This window comes from Periplaneta americana, chromosome 6 (genome assembly GCF_040183065.1).
Source record: "Periplaneta americana isolate PAMFEO1 chromosome 6, P.americana_PAMFEO1_priV1, whole genome shotgun sequence".
Lineage (NCBI taxonomy): Eukaryota > Metazoa > Arthropoda > Insecta > Blattodea > Blattidae > Periplaneta > Periplaneta americana.
In genome coordinates, this window is record NC_091122.1 from 34009218 (window position 1) to 34029059 (window position 19842).

General features: G+C 34.8%; 1 protein-coding gene across 1 annotated transcript in view; it reads right to left on the reverse strand.

Moving 5' to 3' along the window:
• Positions 1-19842, reverse strand: part of Ack (activated Cdc42 kinase) — a 98752-nt gene that overhangs the window by 27067 nt on the left and 51843 nt on the right. Inside the window, exons 15-18 of the mRNA XM_069829829.1 lie at positions 17074-17275; positions 12955-13805; positions 9802-9917; positions 4617-4777 (exon numbers count right to left, since the gene is read on the reverse strand). Coding sequence (XP_069685930.1) covers positions 4617-4777; positions 9802-9917; positions 12955-13805; positions 17074-17275 — 1330 coding nt within the window. The remainder of the gene's footprint in view (positions 1-4616; positions 4778-9801; positions 9918-12954; positions 13806-17073; positions 17276-19842) is intronic.

The following is a 19842-nucleotide window of genomic DNA, read 5'->3' on the forward strand; positions in this document are numbered from 1 at the left end:
ACGTCTGACGTCCTGTAATGTGGAAAGATCGTTTTCACAGTACAAGTCGTTGTTGAGAAATAATCGGCATGCATTTGTGATGGAGAATTTGGCGATGACCTTTGTGGTTCACTGTAATTCTCGGCCAACTACTAGCACTCAAGCGTGGTTGGTGAGTACCTAGTAACATTTTTTTTCAAGCTAAGTAAGGTATTTTTGTCATATTTAAAAAAATATATTTTTTTTATTTTTAGCAAATATTTTCGTACTTTTTACCACATAAAAAATAAATATATTTAAACTTTTTAGCACATAAAAATCTCCGCTCCTTAATTATTATTATTATTACTATTATTATTATTATTACTTACTTACAAATGGCTTTTAAGGAACCCGGAGATTCATTGCCGCCCTGACATAAACCTGCCATCGGTCCCTAACCTGTGCAAGATTAATCCAATCTCTATCATCATATCCCACCTCCCTCAAATCCATTTTAATATTATCCTCCCATCTACGTCTCGGCCTCCCCGGTCTCCCAACTAACACTCTATATGCATTTCTGGATTCGTCCATATGTGCCACATGCCCTGCCCATCTCAAACGTCTGGATTTAATGTTCCTAATTATGTCAGGTGAAGAATACAATGCGTGCAGTTCTGCATTGTGTAACTTTCTCCATTCTCCTGTAACTTCATCCCTCTTAGCTCCAGATATTTTCCCAAGAACCTTATTCTCAAACACCCTTAATCTCTAAATTAACCATTGTAAACTTTGTTTTTCCATTGTTGTTTATTATTATTCAATTTGCTACTATTTTTATTTGTATCTCTAGGCTGGACTTTTATTGGCCTACTGTTGTTGTCCAGTAAATACACAAATAAACAAACAAATAAATAAACAAATTATTATTACTATTATACTGTAAACAAATTTTAAAAAAATTCTAGTGATGGTGGCAACCAGCAGACAAGGAACTTCAATTCTGCCTTCATTATCAAAGTGAGCTGTGAAAACAAAATGGCGTACTTTCCCATGAAACGAATCTCGAAGAAGAGTTAACAGCATACAGTACAATATAATAAATAACTTTACAGTGGCAATTTGTCACACTTTACAAAAATCATAAATATAGTGTTCACAATCACAACAGTTGTTCGAGGAAAATGAAGGGAATTTCAGTCAATACGTTATGCAAAAAATTCAAATTGACAACTTTTTACAATAAAGGCAAACTGTTAGCCAAATAGTTACAGCATCAGCTGGGTTCGAATTCCAGTGGCTCCAAGTGGAATTTGTGATGGAAAAAGACGGTGGTGCTTGATGGTTGGTTTTAGTGGGTACTCCCATTTCCCCTAATGGCATTCCATCATTGCTCATTAATAATCATCATCATGCAGTGCTATGTAGTTTGCCTCCTATGGTGAACTGAGACTCTCTTTACCCATCTTCTATAAGCTGAAGAATTTCCTCTGAATATGATTTACCATAAGAAAAATAAATTTAATATACTGGTACACTGCATAATGCATGTTCTTTACCGTGGACTATTGTTGTGCATTTCATACCCATTTTTGGAGACCTGCCTAGTTTAATGTTAATTAATTGTCAATTGTAAATTTTGGTACCACTAAATAAGAGATTTTTACCTCTACAATGAGTAAATATTTGTAAGCTTTGCTCATACTAAACAGCATTAATATATGAACAATGTAGGGAAAGAAAGATGAACGTCCACAAAACATGATTCTGATAAAAAAAATCAATTTCCTTTTCCAAAGGCAACTAGAAGCAAATATTTTAACTAAACTCTACAAAGATTATGTGTAGAGAATTTACAAGACAACTTATTGATAAAAATCATGGCATCTATTAATTACCAGATCTTCGTCTACCCTCAGTCTCAGCTGTTCATGAATTACAGTCTTCAACATTCTGCATAATTATCTTTAAGCTCTGAAGGCCAAGAGAAAAAGTTTAGAAGAGGATTTACAAAATTTCTACATATTCATACCTTTTACTCAACTTAAGAACTGTTTATGATTGTAAATTCAATTGACCTATTGACCTACTTACAATGTACTAATAATTATGTACTATATATTTTTGGAAATTTTTTACGTGCTGAAATGTTGATTCAAAATTTACGAATTCCAATAAATATTATTCATATGTTAATAACTTCAAATTAACTGATTCTGGCATTTGTATGTAGCAAAAAAGAATGCAGCCATTTAATAAACTGCGAAAAAAAAAAAAAAAATATGAGGCCCTTAAGCTTACAAAAAATTAATCGTCACATTCATCACAATTCAGTAGAATTGCCAACAATAGCCAAGTTAGCAAATCTCACAAAATAATGCATCAGATTCTCATCTAGTTTTACTGTAGGCCAGTGATGTCAAAACAAGTGCATTTTTCTGACCTTGACGTCGTGCGTGGGCAGTGAGCGCTAAGTATGAAAAGAGGAAGGGTTATGTATATGAATAAGAACCTGTTGATTAAGAAAACAGTGGTGCACAAACTTCAAACGGAACGTGAAATTTTATGTCGTTATTTTTATATGGCTTCTTTCTGTTTAATATTATCTATATTGTCTGTAAAACGAAAGTACTAACGCTGATTTCTTAATATTGCACTTGTGTTTTAAATCTGTTGTTATCTAATGCTGGGGTTTGGCAACGAAGCCATTAGCGTGTGTTTCAAATCTTAATAACATAATAGACAGTTAAGAAGGAATATTCACTTAAATTCCATAGTAGTATAATATTATACTGTATTAAGTGGATGAAACACATCATTCATAAAGAAAGTGATATTCCAAAGAAAGAGATTGAGTATGACATGATAAGTTGGAATTTATATTGATGGTATCTTTAGCCATACAAAACTAATAAAAACAATATTACAGTACAAAGCAACGTTACCTAGGTACTGTATCTGTTTTAAGTGTAACTAATATTACATAACAAAACTCTTACCACATTATGCTTTTAAGGTGATATTTGTGAGCAACTTCCTATCATCAGAATATTACATTGTTTTCTCGAAATCTGCTGAAGCTATAGAGCTGACATTTTTACAACACATGGGCACATTATCTTTTGCTTATGATGTAACCGTAGTTGCTTTGTTAATTCATTTCCTTACAAACAATTTCCATGCGAACATTTTCAAAATTTTCAATACACTATCTTCAGTAATACGTATATACGAAAAGTTGAGAAAATATTTCTTTTGAATATAAAAATCAAACTTGTGAAAAATGAGCATTAAAATTAAAACTTACATTCTTATAATGCACTTATACTTCTCAGGCAAATCTAAAAATTAACATGGATACAGTTTTAATAAGTTCTCTTTCCTTTATCTATTGAATCAGTGCTGGCCATTCCTGAATATAGCTCGACCAAGCGGCAATATCACCTCTTTCGTCTATCTCTTTCCTTTCCGCTGTAAAACGCTCAGGCTCTCCTGGGCTCTAAAGCACGCGCTTGCTCCTGTGGGCATCAATTGACATGCCTGCTGTAGGCCTATAGGTTTTCTGAAATAGTCATCATTACTAACATTTTTCTTTAAATGTGAACCGTCATCTTTCCTCCCACGCACACTTCATTTACTAAACTAACAATGAATTTTCGAAAAGTTACGAACTGTATCTGTCTATCAATCATAACCAAAGTCTAACATATTGTCCATGATACTAATTTTCTTTCACGAGTTACAAGATCATAATACACAACTACCATGGTAAACTGAAAGTAAATAAATAAATAAATAAAAAAAAAGGAACAACTGGATAATACCCACGGCAGAGCAATGTCGATAGTTGACGTTACTCGCTGGCCACTAGTCACCAGGCCGTACAGAGCCATGCCAAACAAAACACAATCGAAATGGTGGTAGTAAAATTCACGACTATATTCTTAAATAATTCACTGCATTAGTCAAGTGCAAGACTTCTGGCTTCTGTTGCATTCAGACAATTATAAAATACGATAATTTGGTACAGGGAGCATCCGTTTCTGATGCAAAGATAATTTGTTTGGCTTGTTTCTTAAATAAAATTACGAAATGGCGTTCCTGTGCTTAACATTTAATAAAAAAAAGAAATAAAAAAAAGAAATATAGCAAAACTGTTTTGTCTCGAGACTCTCATCTAAGTCATGTAATAGGTCACGTAATCTACTTCAATATATTTACGCAAATATATCTTGTAGCTAACAGTGGTGCTATCTCTCAGTAATGTTCAGAACGAAGGAGGTAGAGAGAGAAAAGAAACAAATTTCTCCCTCCAACGACGCCACACACCAACGTCGTGTTCTTATGTTGGCAAGATTGTGTATTTACTTAAATTTGGTGCTAAACATAACGGCACGATTCAAAGATACTGTGGGAATTCTCCAGTTTAGCGAAAAAAAAAAAAAAAAACAACAAAGCATTTAAGCATGCTGGATAATATTCGAAGATACCAGAGTAGCATAAAAGGCACAAATTTAGGTTGAAAGTAAAGCATACTATAGTTAAGAATCTCAACTTGCTGTGAACTACAGGTAATGAAAAAGATTAGCAGAGCACTGAAAAATGGATAGTCTAGGGTTAAAGCTTTGTACATGCCACATGCTCAGCAGACTGACCTGACCAGTCGATTGAGCTTAATATGTCTCGCAGCTGCTTGCACATCCCAGCCAGTGGCTTGGAGAGCTGCCAACCCTTCTTCCTCAGCGGCCGAATCGCCAATCTCCTGCAGTAGCCCTTGTACCTTGCTGGCCCGCAACTCACCACTGAGGGACACCACCTAGTGGTACCAGCACACCAACCAAGTCCCCAAGCACAGCAGAGCATAGAAAAATAACAGTTGAGTAGCAGCAGAAGCCATATTGGGTTACAAGATCATAGGGAATGTGATTGCACAGCTTTCTGAATGAGAATTATGAAGGACTGGGCTGTAAAAGTTCTGCCATATCACAGAATTGTTTACTTTTCTAGTTGTGAGAGTAATAGCTTTGAAAGGCAAAAGGAAAGTTCAAACTAGGTATTCTGTTCAGGTTTGTAAATTTGTCGGTGAAAGCTAATGAAAAAGGCTCTAGGGTACCACTCTTTCTGTGAAAATAATTCAGAATAATTCTTTTGCTTTCATTTGTCGAATGAGTTGCATTTAAATACTTCAATTGTGATGTGTAGGGGTTTTCGAAAGTAGGAGATAAATAAAATTTAATTGCTCATATTTTCTTCATTCTCTACAAAATCTTAAAAATTCTGTCACTAGCTTATCATACAAGAAATGGGATATAAATGGAATCAACATGTTCTAAAGATGCTAGCTAATGGTTTATCTCAAACAAACCACAAGGAACAAGAAATAAAATTTAGAAAGACCATATTGCCAATGGAGCTATCAATTTTTGAGCTGCAAAACTGTCTTTGGACCAAGGCTTGAAAGAGGAAGATGAAGAAGATAAAAGAGAAATGACATTTTTGGACTAAGTAAATCATGAAACTTTCTCATGAAACAGAAATAAATCTGTATAAAGACGTGGTCTGTGGAAGAAAATATACATTTAGCGTGAAAATTCATGGTTGTTTTCTTTCCAAATAGAGATTTATCTCCTTCATGCAGAGAATGCATATTCTTTGCAGAGAGAGAGGGGGAGAGGGAGAGAGAGAGGAAGGGAGGGAGGGAGAGAGGGAGGGAGGAAGGGAGATAAGGAGAGGGGATGGGAAGGGGGAGTGGGAGGGAGAGGGGGGAGATGGGAGAGGGGGTGTGGGGGAGGGGAGAGGGGGGGGAGAGAGACGCACGCACACACAGACCCGTTAATTATTTGAGTTATGCACGCACAAGCATGCATTATGAACATGTACAATCTACTAGATTCATTCATTTCTTTTTATAGTGCAAATTTTTTTAAACAGTTTCTTACTTTTTGTCATACTAAGCTACTGGTACTTCATATCTATTTATTTGCAACGTTTTCTTTTGAACTTAAGTTGGGAATGGAAGGGATAATTTTTTATACTACTGTTTCGGCCTTTGAGAAGCTTAAAAATTGTTCACTGCCTCATACCATAATGGAAAAGGTTTGGAAATGAAGGAAAATTATTAAAGAAATATAAATATAATAAGGAAACATAGTGATTACACATTTCATGCAGTGCTAAATACGGTGTGTGACTACACAGGAGAAAATCTGAGGAAGCAGTCATGATCTTATATATTTACGGACACCAGATTCTGTCTTTCATCTAAATTTGAATTTTATAATAAATGAATACATAGCAGTATCTCACAAAAATTTTATATTGTCATATATTGAGTACGGGAATATATTTAGAGACCGTATTTTTTGGTGAAACAGAATGGCGATTTCGGTGTTAAATCTGCCATAATCTCAGTGGATATTTCGTGAAATAAGTTGTCAATTTGTATTTCGTGAAATAAATTGTCAATTAAATTTATTATTTTTAGTATAGTTTTTTATTATGCTTATCATGCATCACAAGATATAAACTAGATAAAAAAAAAGGTAAAGGTATCCCCGTAACATGCCATGAAGGCACTTGGGGGGCATGGAGGTAGAGCCCCATGCTTTCCATGACCTCAGCACTAGAATGAGGTGGTGTGGTCGGCACCACGCTCTGACCGCTTTTTACCCCCGGGAAAGACCCGGTACTCAATTTTATAGGAGGCTGAGTGAACCTTGGGGCCGTTCTCAAGATATAAACTAAACATGGTAAATATATATGTTATATAAAACATTCTTCAATCTTTGCTGCTGTTGACTACAGGAATCTATCTTTTTTCGATAGCCATAGAGATAGTGAAAGTGATAATATCCATAGAGGAAATGCAGAAATATTGGTGTTATCAAACTATTGAAAAGCTAACTGAAACAAAACTCACAAACATGTTTTTTAACAATATCAAATACAATTTTGGTGCATATTTCGTAGTTTTTGCGATAGAGGGGGTATATTTCGTGGTTATTGACATATTTTGCACAATGATCCTAATTTAACGTTATTTCGCGAGATTATTTTGCTTAAATATGATATTTTACGTACCGTAGCTAGAAAGCGAAGTGTAACAAAGAAAGTAATTGTGGAAAATTTCGCGTGTATCACTGGTCTCTAGTTATATTATTAAAAAAGATGATTAGTTTCAAGGAGAAAGAAAACTACTTGGAAAAAGAAAAGAATGAGGGGAACAATACTATCAAACTTTTCACAAGCCACCGGCGTGGTTCAGTCGGTTAAGGCGCTTGCCTGCCAGTCTGAAATTGCGCTCGGGCGCGGGTTCGATCCCCACTTGGGCTGGTTTGGTTTTTTCCGAGGTTTTCCCCAACTGTAAGGTGAATGCCAGGTAATCTATGGCGAATCCTCGGCCTCATTTCGCCAAATACCATCTCTCTATCACCAATCTCATCGACGCTAAATAACCTAGTAGTTGAGACAGCGTCATAAAAAAAAAACTTTTCACTGTTACAGGTTATCAATAGCAAAATTAAATATTATTTTATCTGAAAACTTATGGTTATTTAATAGAAACTATTTGTATTTGTGAAGAGAGAATGGTACAACAAACAATGCACTGCAACCTAATGTCTATTGTGCACCAGTATCTTGATCTTTAATCAAATTAGTGGGTGGGATAAAAGCAATGATACTCCTCTGTGACATGTGAGATAACTTGCTCGGTTTCAAGAAATTATAACCAAGATGTTCAAATCTGAGAGCAGAGAAGTATTCATGGTCACACAGAATGTGGGATGATGTTTTTTCCCCATACATGTAAGAAATGAATTCTCACAAAAAGTCATTTTTGTTAAAAGTGTGGCTTTGGACTATCTCATTCTCATCACTTCAATTCATTGATAAATAAATATGATAGACCAATGACTGCCTGTGAAGGTATGGATTGGAGTTGGAGATGAATTGTGAACGTAAGCAAAATAAAAAGAAGAAACAAATGTTATCAGAAAATAAAAAGTTAGTAATATATTTACTTCTACTATGTTCACACAAACTCTAAGGAAAAGTTAAGCAGGTGTATTAAGCTACAATTCCTGCAGTTATTCAATAACATAACTGACTACGGACCGTAGAATCCAAGTTTTTACAGTAGGATGAAGTTTCCTCCAATAGTTCTAATGTGCTCCATTTGTTATACAATTTTTGTGAGAAGTACGACCATGGAAGCTTAGGTGTAGTCAATCACATCCGTCATATAGAATGATATAATACTGTATCAGAATATGATCAAGGAAAACTTATGAAAGTGAAAATCTTTTTGCTGATCAAATCACTTTTGAGTGAAGATAACGTGGTAAAAGTACGAAAAAGTAAAATGTTATTAAGTTTAACAGTATGTAACATAAAATGAAACACTTCTTAATAAATAAGAATTAATTTTAAAGTTAAGCTTTTTGGAAACATCTTTCTTACTGCTTTTGGAAAAAAATATATTTACTTTCTCCCACCTGTTTCACCCTCGAACTTGAGAAAATACCACTTTACAGTTTAAACTTAAGTTCATGAGTTTATATAATTTCAACATTTAAAATGCTATCATCAACAATGATTTTCAATACAGATACATGTACAGCAAGTGTTGCTAGGCGAAAGTGTTTATTTTACAATGATCATATGATACAGTGCTATTATAGTGCTACCACTGTTCACACATATAAACAGCAAACAACAATGAAAGCAAACAAGTTTTCGACAACTACAAACGTATCTGTTAGTAATAAATGAGGTTAAAAAATTACGTATAATTATTTATTAAGTGTTTAGCTCAGGATAGTGCTATTGCAAGACGCAAAGTTTGGATTAAGTTCTTTAAACAATTTTTTTCCAGTCCAATTCAAGACTACAGCTTTCAGGTTTAGTAAAAATTTATGAATATCGAAGTTTTAAAATTATACACAGAATATGTAAACTTACAGCGTTCGCGTATTAAATATTAGGTACAGTACCTTGTTGATTAGTTTCAGCCTGTTGTGGGCTATCTTCAGAACTGGTTAGTCCTGGTCTGAAGATACCCCACAAGAGGTGAGCACTACTTCATCATCTTTATAGTTCGATGTTGGTTACACCGCTCTTAACGTCACATGACTCACATGACCATAATTTAAAATTGTCATAAGTTACGAAAACTTTTAGTATTTTTTACACTATTATGTATTACTGTATTACAATAATTATGGACTGATGAATGTACATTATCATATTCAGTACTAAAAATAAATGTACGTATTTCAAAACTTTATTTTTAAATATCTATATGAAAATTACTAAATTTCAACATGGAACAAAATGTTTGTGTAGTACAATGTGTCTTTACATAACCTATAAACGTATTTTCCAATTATCCGGCAAAATCAGTTATCCAGCACTGGCTTTGTCCCATTGTTGCCGGATAAGAGGAATTTTACTGTACTTAGTGATAAAGAAATAAAACAGGTGCACAGTATAAATTAAAATGTTCAAAATACAAAATGTGTCCTTCACAATCATAGCTCTCTCAATTTATTCTGCACGCTCTCCACCCAAAGAGCATCCCGTTAATTGTGTATTCACTGGTAAAGGATTTTACTCTACTAATTCCGAAATTCAAAATCACCACACCTACAAATGTGTCTTCAGCAATGAGTGCTATTCTGAGCCATACAAAACTAATCTTTTCAAAAATTCCAGTGACGTTTATTCTGATATAGGATGAATAAATTTTAAATAACACAGACACAATGGATTTCAATTTGTGGGTCTAGATTAAGACATAACATGCATGAACACATAGGTAAGTGTTTTTTTAGTACATACCACTTTATCCGCACTGGGATTTACTGGTGTGCTGTTGAATTGGTAAGACTGCTGCTTCAATGCTACCCATCCAGGAAAATTTGATCCACTACTAATACTTGGTCCACCAGATGAACCTATCAAAACACAAATACATAATGAAATAAATTAAGAGTTCCAATTTGGTAAGTGAACATCCATCTTCTCAGATTTCAATTCAATATTTTATAGTTACAGGGTGATTCTGTGACTGTTACAAACTTTTAGGGAAGGTATAGAAGATCAACTTTGACATTCACGTTTAACATTTGCATACCACATACCATAATAGGCCTACAGTAGAATCCCTGTTTAACTAATCTCTGAGGGATTACCTTGTTTTCCTTAAAAGGGGGTGAAAATGGAAAGGAAAGTCTAAAATAACTAATAACATGTGTGTTATACCGTATACTATACATATAATTATTTAATTAGGTCTAAAATTATTATATAAAATACATTTGATCATAATATTTTCTAACTCTTCAAATGCGAGGAACGAATGTTTTTCCATTTGGTTGAACCTAAACAACATCGAAGATTTCTTCTTTCTTCTTCATTATTCCTCATAATGACAAACCATGTCTTTTTGCCATATGTGATAGTGTTATCTGAAGATTAAACTTGACATTCCTTATTATTTTCACTTTCTGTCTGATAGTTAATTTATTCCATTTAGTTACCATCTTAACGATCCATAAACATAAACTAATAAAAGAAAAACTTGGAAACAGGATCCACACAACTCGAGAGAACAAAGCAAGCAAAGCAGCCACTCTGTGAATATAATGCAAATTAAAACCTATAAAGAATAATAATGCCATGTTGCGTTTCATTACTATTGATTGAGATGTGCTATCAAATATGCTGGTACTACTGATTATTGAAAGTCGATTTGATATTTCGGGCTTCATTATCAGAAAATCTACTTGTAAAATAGGTAGCGTATTTCTTAAAAGCGGGATTTTCCTCAAACCGTTTTCCTTAAAAGCGGGAATTAATTACATTATTCTTATGATAATTTTGCTGGGATTTAACAGATTATTCCTTAAAAATGGGAACGTTAAAACAGGGTTTTACTGTATGTTAAAACTTCTTAAACTAACAACTTTTAATTATGTATAGTGTTAAGGAGCATTTTCTGCGGACCTCTGGAGAAAGAACTAAGGAAGAGACTAGTAAAGTGCTTTGTGTGGAGTGTGATATTGTATGGGACAGAAACATGAACATTATGACGAAGTGAAGAGAAGTGACTAGAAGCACTTGAAATGTGGATATGGAGAAGAATGAAGTGTGTCAAATGGACAGACAGAATACGAAACAAAGCTATGTTGGAAAGAGTGGGTGAAGAAAGAATGATGCTGAAACTGATCAGAAAGAGGAAAAGGAATTGGCTGGATCACTGGCTGATAGGAAACTGCCTACTGAAGGATGCACTGGAAGGAATCGTGAACGGGAGAAGAGTTCGGGGCAGAAGAAGATATCAAATAATAGACAACATTAAGATATATGGATCATATGCGGAGACTAAGAGGAGGACAGAAAATAGGGAATACTGGAGAATGCTGGGTCTGCAGTAAAAGACACTGATCGCACTTCACACGCGGCAGGAGCTGGAATAGGACCGTTCATCTTCAACCAATGCTATGAAGCTACTGAGAGCACTCGGCAAGTTCCGCTAGCGCTTGCGCCATGCCAGGACATTACTCTATCACGTACACGCAGTCGCTTCAAGCTACATATGGTTTGCTAGCTGTGGGACGAGTGGGAAAGTTACTTTATGGACGTGCCTCGTATATCCAAAAATAGTTGGTTCGAGACCCAAATGTCAAATTTATTACAAATTCATAAAGTAAAATATATTTCTACCAGCCACCTTTCTTGTAATAGATACTAAATATTAATTATTAATAATTACAAAACAATAACTGAAATAACTACAGTAGAACCTCTATTATCCGTGGTAATGAAGAGGGTGGACTGAATGGTTAATCGAAAAAATCGGATAATCCGTACCATAAAAGATTTTATGCTCGACCATGCCGAAATGTAGTAATTATACACCTGGTAGCAGACCTTTAATGTATGTCATTAAAGTACACCTACTCATTAAAGGTCAGGTCTTTCAGCCAATGACGACTCAGGTTACAACTGTTCAGCCAATGACAGGTCAGCTTTCTACCGTTATAAAACCGCAAGTATCGATTATTCTCGGATATGCAATCGAAAGAGAATTAGCGAAAAGTCACGGAGGCTGGAAATCCAATACTGTTGCAGAAGGTTATGTTCTGTTACTATAATAATTAGCGTTAATTGTAAATAATATTCAAATAAATTCAATTTGTCATCTCGTTTTTCAATGTCTAATTTAATTTTAATGTTATCTCTGTAGGTTCTTATGGCCTAGCAAGGTCAATGTGAACATCTGTTCCTTGGAAAAAATCAATACTTTCGCGTCTGCGCACATCTCACAACATACGGGACATTGGCCAAGGTCAGATACAAAGAAAATTAATAATATCAAGTTAGAAATATGGTCGAGCATAAAAAGTCGTATGAAACTCGCCTATAATGGTAATTAAGAAGCTCGTATGAAAATTATGAAACTCACTTGCGCTCGTTTCATAAATATCCATACTCACTTCTTAATTACCTTCATTATACTCTCGGCTCCACAAGTAAAGAACCCTGGCCTCACACCACTTCTACACAGATGACAGTGATTGACAGGCCAGTTAGGGGAAGCTGTTGCCACGTTTGCTCTTGGCTGGACTCTGTAAATGTATTTTCTTTTGCAACTGGTTGGATTCTTTCAAAAATGGAAAATTCACAACACAGCATTCTCGGCGGTCTCCTGGCGGTATCTTTGTCCACAGTTTCACTAATTGGGGGAGCGTGTCAGTCAGATTTATGGCTTTCTGAACCCAACCCTGCAACGAAGGTTCTTTACTTGTGAAACCAAGAGTAGGCTCGTTGCATAATGTACTATATAATGAGTTTTATTCTTGCTTATTTATTTGCTTTTAAATTATTTTAAATGTAAGTTTTTGCGTGGTTTAGTTACACATACATTTGGAATTCACAATAAGCAATGCAACTCTACAGACTAGGCTACATACTTTTACTAATACGCACCTGTAAGACTATTGTTTGGGCTGACTCCTTGCTGCTGAAACTGAGAACTAGCACTGGGAGAAAAATGCTTCTCCGGAGTCACCCCTGAGATCCTTGTCTCTTGCATCACAGTACTTTTCACACCACCCGAACTTTGGCTACTACTACACACTGTATTGACACTAGAAAATCCAGCAGACAACTGAGCCATCTGTTGATGACTTACAGAAGTAACACTGCCACTTATGTTGCTGGAATGTGGGACTAGAGAGAGAGGCAATGATGAATTTCCTTGGTAATTCAGAGAGTCACTACTTTTCTGTTTCGCAGCAGTCTGATTCCACACTTGATTGAAGTTCAACATCGCTATTTCTTTAACTAGTAGCTCTGTCTCGTTCTGTTGGATGATTGTTGAACCAGGAGGGGGGAATGCATTGTGAATATTGCTCTTCCCTTGTTGTAAGCTTGCACTAAACTGCTGCGAAGTGGGTGTAGGAAAGGTCATGCTAATATTGCTCGTGGATCCATAATGTAACTGTTGTTGCGTGATTATATTACTGCTAGGGGAGAACTGCGGTTGTACTGGTGAGATGTTACTGGAGGAGCCGTAATGCGGCTGCTGAGGCACAAGCATGTTGACATGCATCTGTGGTGGATTTCCGTACTGCTGAGACGTGTTGCTAGGTGGCTGTGATGTCGCCAAATTGCTGGCAGAACCATAATGGGCTTGATGGAGTACTGACAGACTCGCACTGCCGGTACTGGCATCATATTGCAGAATATTCCCATAATGCGTATCCCCACGGTTCAGACTCCCATAGCCTCCAGTGAAGTCCACCCCAAACGAACCATTCTGCTTGATCGACAACTCTCTGCAACAGGTAAAATGATTTTACTCTCGTGTAAGCACAGATTACAGATTACTCATTGCTTTAGAAATGAACATAGGTGTCTGCAAATATATGAACAGAACTGCGGTGGTACACCTTAACTGATATAAACGTTGACAATACAAATAATAGTACATTATGCAACGAGCCTATAATGGTAGTAATTAAGAAGCGAGTATGTTTGTTTATGAAACGAGCGCAAGAGAGTTTCATAATTTTCATACGAGCGTCTTAATTACCATTATAGGCAAGTTTCATACGGCTTTTTATGCTCGACCATATTTCTAAGTATTCATGTTATGGTTATGGTTATGTAAGTGAGGAGGAGAACTAACCTTCTAAATTGTGAGATGTGCGCAGGCGCGAAAGTATTGATTTTTGGCGAGGAACGAATGTCATTGACCTTGATATAATCTAGAGAATAACATGAACATTAATCTTGATATAACCTGGAAATTGATTTAGAATTGAAAAACGAGATGACAAATTGAATTTATTTGAATATTATTTACAATTAACGCTAATTATTATAGTAACAGAACATAACCTTCTGCGACAGTATTGGATTTCCAGCCTCCGTGATTTTTCGCTAGTTGTCTTTCGATTGCATATCCGAGAATAATCGATACTTGCGCTTTTATAATGGTACAATGGTGATTTCTCACTGGCTGAACAACTGAACTATAATGAATAGATGTACTTTAATGAGGTGCATTAAAGGGCTACTACCAGGTGCATAATTACTACATTTCGGCATTGTCGAGCATAAATAAATAAATATGAGCAGAACAATCCTACTGTTGCCAAAGATGAACAAATTATAGGAAACAAAATTAGAAAACAATATAGTATCACCACAGTCTACTATATACAGTCACGAAGCTTGTGTTGTGAGGGTGCTAGGAACAATAGACTGTGCATTGTCTGTAATGAATGAGGCGATAGTAGCGGTCCTAATGGTTAGCAACTATCTATGGATGCATATTTATTACGTACTGAGCTTCGTGACTGTATATACTAGAGTCGACGGCAATCCGGAAGACGATATCTGCTAGTGTTTGCGTCGAGAGAGACAGATAGAGAGAGCAAGGCAGCGTACAACGTTGCCACATCGTACTTCACACGCACATGCAATACAAATAGCACAGGAGAGAATTTAAATTATAAAAAGACAATAATAACCTTAGCCATTGATTACTGTAAGAATAACACCAACAAACCCTCTTTCCTTCACTAACAATATTCCTTGCACGGTTCTCAATCCTACAACACATGCTTCTGCAGTCGTTTCTTGCGCATTGGCAATGTTGTAGCCATCATCAAGATGGCCGGCAGTGTTCTGCTCATCAACGTTTTTAAAATAATTATACACCTTAAACACTATTTTCCACGCCTGCCTGTGCAATACTTGTCTTTTCACAGTCTTTTCTTCCATTTATTTATCTTACACATACACAGTAAATGTTAGTTTGACTTATTCAATGCATTGAAACACTCACATGTGAACAAACGAACTCGGGAAGTACTTGTTATAGACTGATTCTGATTGGTTCTACTGTACAAGCTTGTGACTTCACATACCATAAATGTTACGGCGCATTTAGCAGCTGACAGCCTTCCGAAATGCCGTCTAGTCTAGACTGTGGTATCACAATGCGGCCCACATAATATAACATAGCAGTGTGTTACTTTACTATATTCTTTCCTTTTTATCTAAAGATGTGTGTTACTTTACTATATTCTTTCCTTTTTATCTAAAGATATATTTATTGTAATATTAATTCAATTCAATTTATTAAGCCATTAAACTTACAGTGATAGGCTTCGTCACAAAAAAAAAAAAAACCACACATTTGAAAATACACATATAATTGAAAACAGTAATTAGAACGAAAACACAAAACATTTTGAAACTCTAAAATTAATTAAAACAGTTCACTCTTATGTAATAATTGTAATTAATCTAAATAACTTTATTTATTAAAAAACAATTTCGTATGAATTTATCGTGATCGTGTCCCGACATAGCTCAGTTGGAAAGAGCACTCAGCGCGTAGAGCTGAGAGGTCCCGGGTTCGATTCCCGGTGCCGGAACGAATTTTTCTCGAATTAAATGGTGATAATACACATTGGCTACTTCATAGTAGTCGTGTAATATTCAATGAGGTGGGCGAGACCTCATATATAATGAATATGTGATGTATGAATTTATGTTAAGAAACTCATCTATAGAGTAGAAAGGATTAATTAAAAGCCAATTATAAAATCTAGCTTTGAAACTATTGGTTGGTAACTTATAATATTGACTGGGAAGCTTATTATATAATTTCATCCCCATGACATAAAAGTTTGTACTAGTTTTATGTAATCTAGGGTATGGAATATTAATTTGTTCACTATTTCTAATTTCATGACCATGTATATTGGCTATTAATGAGCAATTGTCTATATTTTGTCGAGTGTAAAGAACTAGGTCGTATATATATAAATTTATGACAGTTAATATCTGTGATTGTTTGAAAAGAGATCGACAATGTTCAAGATAGTTTGATTGACATAGAATTCTAATGGCTTTCTTTTGCAAAATCAAGACACTCCCAATTTTGCTACCATTTCCCCAGAAAATTAAGGCATACCTAATTATCGACTGAAAGAACGAAAAGTAGGCACATCTTAAATAATTTTGAGAAACATAAGTCACTAATTTCTTTAATAAATATATAACTCTTGATAATTTTGTGCATATATATTCGATATGTTTTTCCCATGTTAAATGACACGAAAGGATTAGTAATAATGAAATTACATCTTTAAGGAAAATAGGACTAAATAAAAAATAAAATATAAATTTTCTTCATAAATTATAGCAGCAGCAGCAGGAGTAGTAATAATAATAATAATATTATATTATTATTATTATTATAATTATTATTATTATTATTATTATTATTATTATTATTATTATTATTATTATGAAGATACAGTAAAAGAACTTTTACAGATAATAATTAATTAATGTTTCAGATGATACATCTTCAGAATATCGACAATCTACTGCATAATGTAACAATTATAATACTGGTATATGATGTAATGTAACATAATATAATATAATGTAATCTAATCTAATCCAACAATCTAAAGAGATAGAAAGCAACTGACTTAATCTGAACACTGAAATCTGCCACATTCTGTAGCTGTAAGATACGGTATGATTAAAAATTAAGTTAATAACATGTGCATTACTGACTTGTGTGATGGAGATGAAGGCAAGCAGACACTGTGAGAGCGTGTAGTCTTTGGCTGGCTACTTCCTGCACCATCACCAGATCTCAGGTTAACAGTCTTCCACTCCCATGAGTTCTGAAGCATTTTGATCCCTGGTGAATGCTGTGTTGATACGGGTGATAATCGTTCTGACTTCGAAGTAGTAGGCAACACAACTCCTTTACCTTACAAGAGCATAAACATACAGTGATTAAAAATTTATTCCAGTCATTTTACTTTATCATTATATGTTATATAGAGGAAGTACATTGATGGGGAGAAAACATATTTCGAGAGTCATCTGAGTCACACCAATGGCTAATTATTAATTTTCCTCTTACGAAAAATGGTAGGCCTACTTACAAAAATTATTATTAGTTATTTAATATTTCATTTTTTAATCTAATTAACACTTTCCTATAGTTATTTGCCCCTGCATAACAAAATGTTTTTACAACTTACAGCAAGGGGGCAGATAAAAAAGTTAAATTTTTTTCTTCCACCATATTAATAATGTCAAAAGAAGTACTTATACAAATTTTTGCCACGTGACCGCTATTATGGAGGCCATAAAAAAATAAGTTTGCCAAGGGCCGTTAACAGAAAAAAAAAAATTGAAAAAATTCATTGGAACAGACACAACTATTGTTGAGCTATATTTCAACATATTCCCCACCGAAATTGAGATTTTGTCATGTCTAGAGACAGGATTTCCATGCAAATGCATCTTTTTATATATGCTTGCTACAGTTCTCAAACTTTGTAAATATCCATCTCATGGCTTAGTGATTCGAAATATGTATACTTTTTCCGTGCAGATTTGCATGTTTTGGTCTTTTTAGTGGTAAATTCATGCATAATGCATGTTTTTATAGATTTTGAATTTAATAATTCATATTTTGAGGTTTATGTTGCATATTACGTCCATTTTTGTAATTTCATTGCATATTTTATATTAAATTGCATTTTATAAATGTTCCCTCGTTGAGTTTGGTATTTCTGAGCTTAAAATATTTGAGTATATGTACTGAAAAATATAAGTGAAATGCTAATGGTTTCCAGGGTTTGTATATGAAGACTTTGAACCAGTAGCGGACAGTGGGTTTGAAAGTTGAGGAGGCCAAGAACTGATGAGAATATAAAATGAGGCCTGTGACTTACCTCATTACCAAGCGCAGAATTTATAGGTTTTAAGAAACTAAAATTAGGTTTTCCAATTTATGTTTTAGGGTTTTAAATCTTATATTTAGGAATTTATATGATTTTACGGGAAAAAAATAAAAATGACAGCACAGGCTACTGTTAATATATTACAACGGCTTGGTAAAGATTGCTTCTCTTTAGGATATTTAAATCCTAACCTACGAATTAGGTCTTTTTAGGTCATATTGAATTTAAGAATGTTACCCTTTGCTACATAAAACGAATAAAAAAGCAATATTTCGAGAGTAACGAGATAGCAACAAAATTGATTCGAACCTAAGAATCCGGGGCTTGCTCATTACTATTACACAGTCTAATTTTACAGCAAATAAACTCGACAATCCTCTTTCTTCTCAAATCGATCAATTAGGTCACACCAACTACTACTAGAAGAAGCTAAAGACAAATCTGCATTTGTTTCTAAACTCTCGAGATATTTAAGATATATATAAAAAGAAAAATGTTCGTCATTTGCTATAACTTGTTTGTGATCTTAATTCAGCTGGAATTATTACTGCCATATTGTGTTCTGGTAAAATATTAGGGGAGGCACGGCCTCCCTTGCCTCCCCTGAAAATCCGCCGCTGCTTTGAACCTTACCAGCTAATCCTCTCATTGTATTGTCACACTGGAATTCCACACTCCTGTTCTAGACAAGTCTTACCCTGAGGCTAAAATTATTATTAGAAGGATGCCTCTTCTGCTCCCTTCCATACTTTGTAGTTTGGCGACAGCAGTACTAACATGCTTCCTCTAACATGCGTTTAATTTGGAAAGGTAGATAGGTAGAAGGTCTGTAGTAGGCGACATGTACAGGTGTTTTGTGAATTAACTACTGTGATCTATGAAGTGTTGGAATGCCCCCGATTAAATGTTCGAGAAGAGATCTTGTGGCACAGTGGATCACAGGAAAAGAATATCTTAGAAATTTTGTTAAGACTGTTAGTAGTACATTGTGCCATTCGAAAATAAAATGTAAGTTTCAATTCTGATAGTGCATATTTTCAGTGTTTTTTTTTTCCTTCATTGTGCATATTTGGCCATTTGATAGTGCATGAATGCATGCATATTTTAAAATTTGATAGTGCATGAAAATCCTGTCTCTAGTCATAGGCCTGTCATGAGATCAACCGCGATATGCAGATGGCTGTCAAACGCTGATTTTGATCTCAGGTGGCTGACTACGACACAGGGATACAAAAATTGATCCCATGGTATGACAAATGTCTCAATTCCAGTGGGGGATATGATGACAAATAGCGCAACAATTGCTGTATGTAAAATGTCTATTTCTGTATGTTAAAATACGCAACATAATCCAGGTGACATATATATATAGCATTTTAAAATAAAAATGTAGGTACATATTACCATAAATAACACAGTTAAACTTTGTTAATTGAGTCATAATTTCAATCATGGTTTTGTTTCCTATGTTGGCTATAGTGGGAGTTCATGGATCTGTCTAAAGGAAGATGTGTATATGGAGAAAGCTTCTGTCATAGATTAAAAAGTGAAACATCCAAGAGTTATTAAGTAACAGTGGACA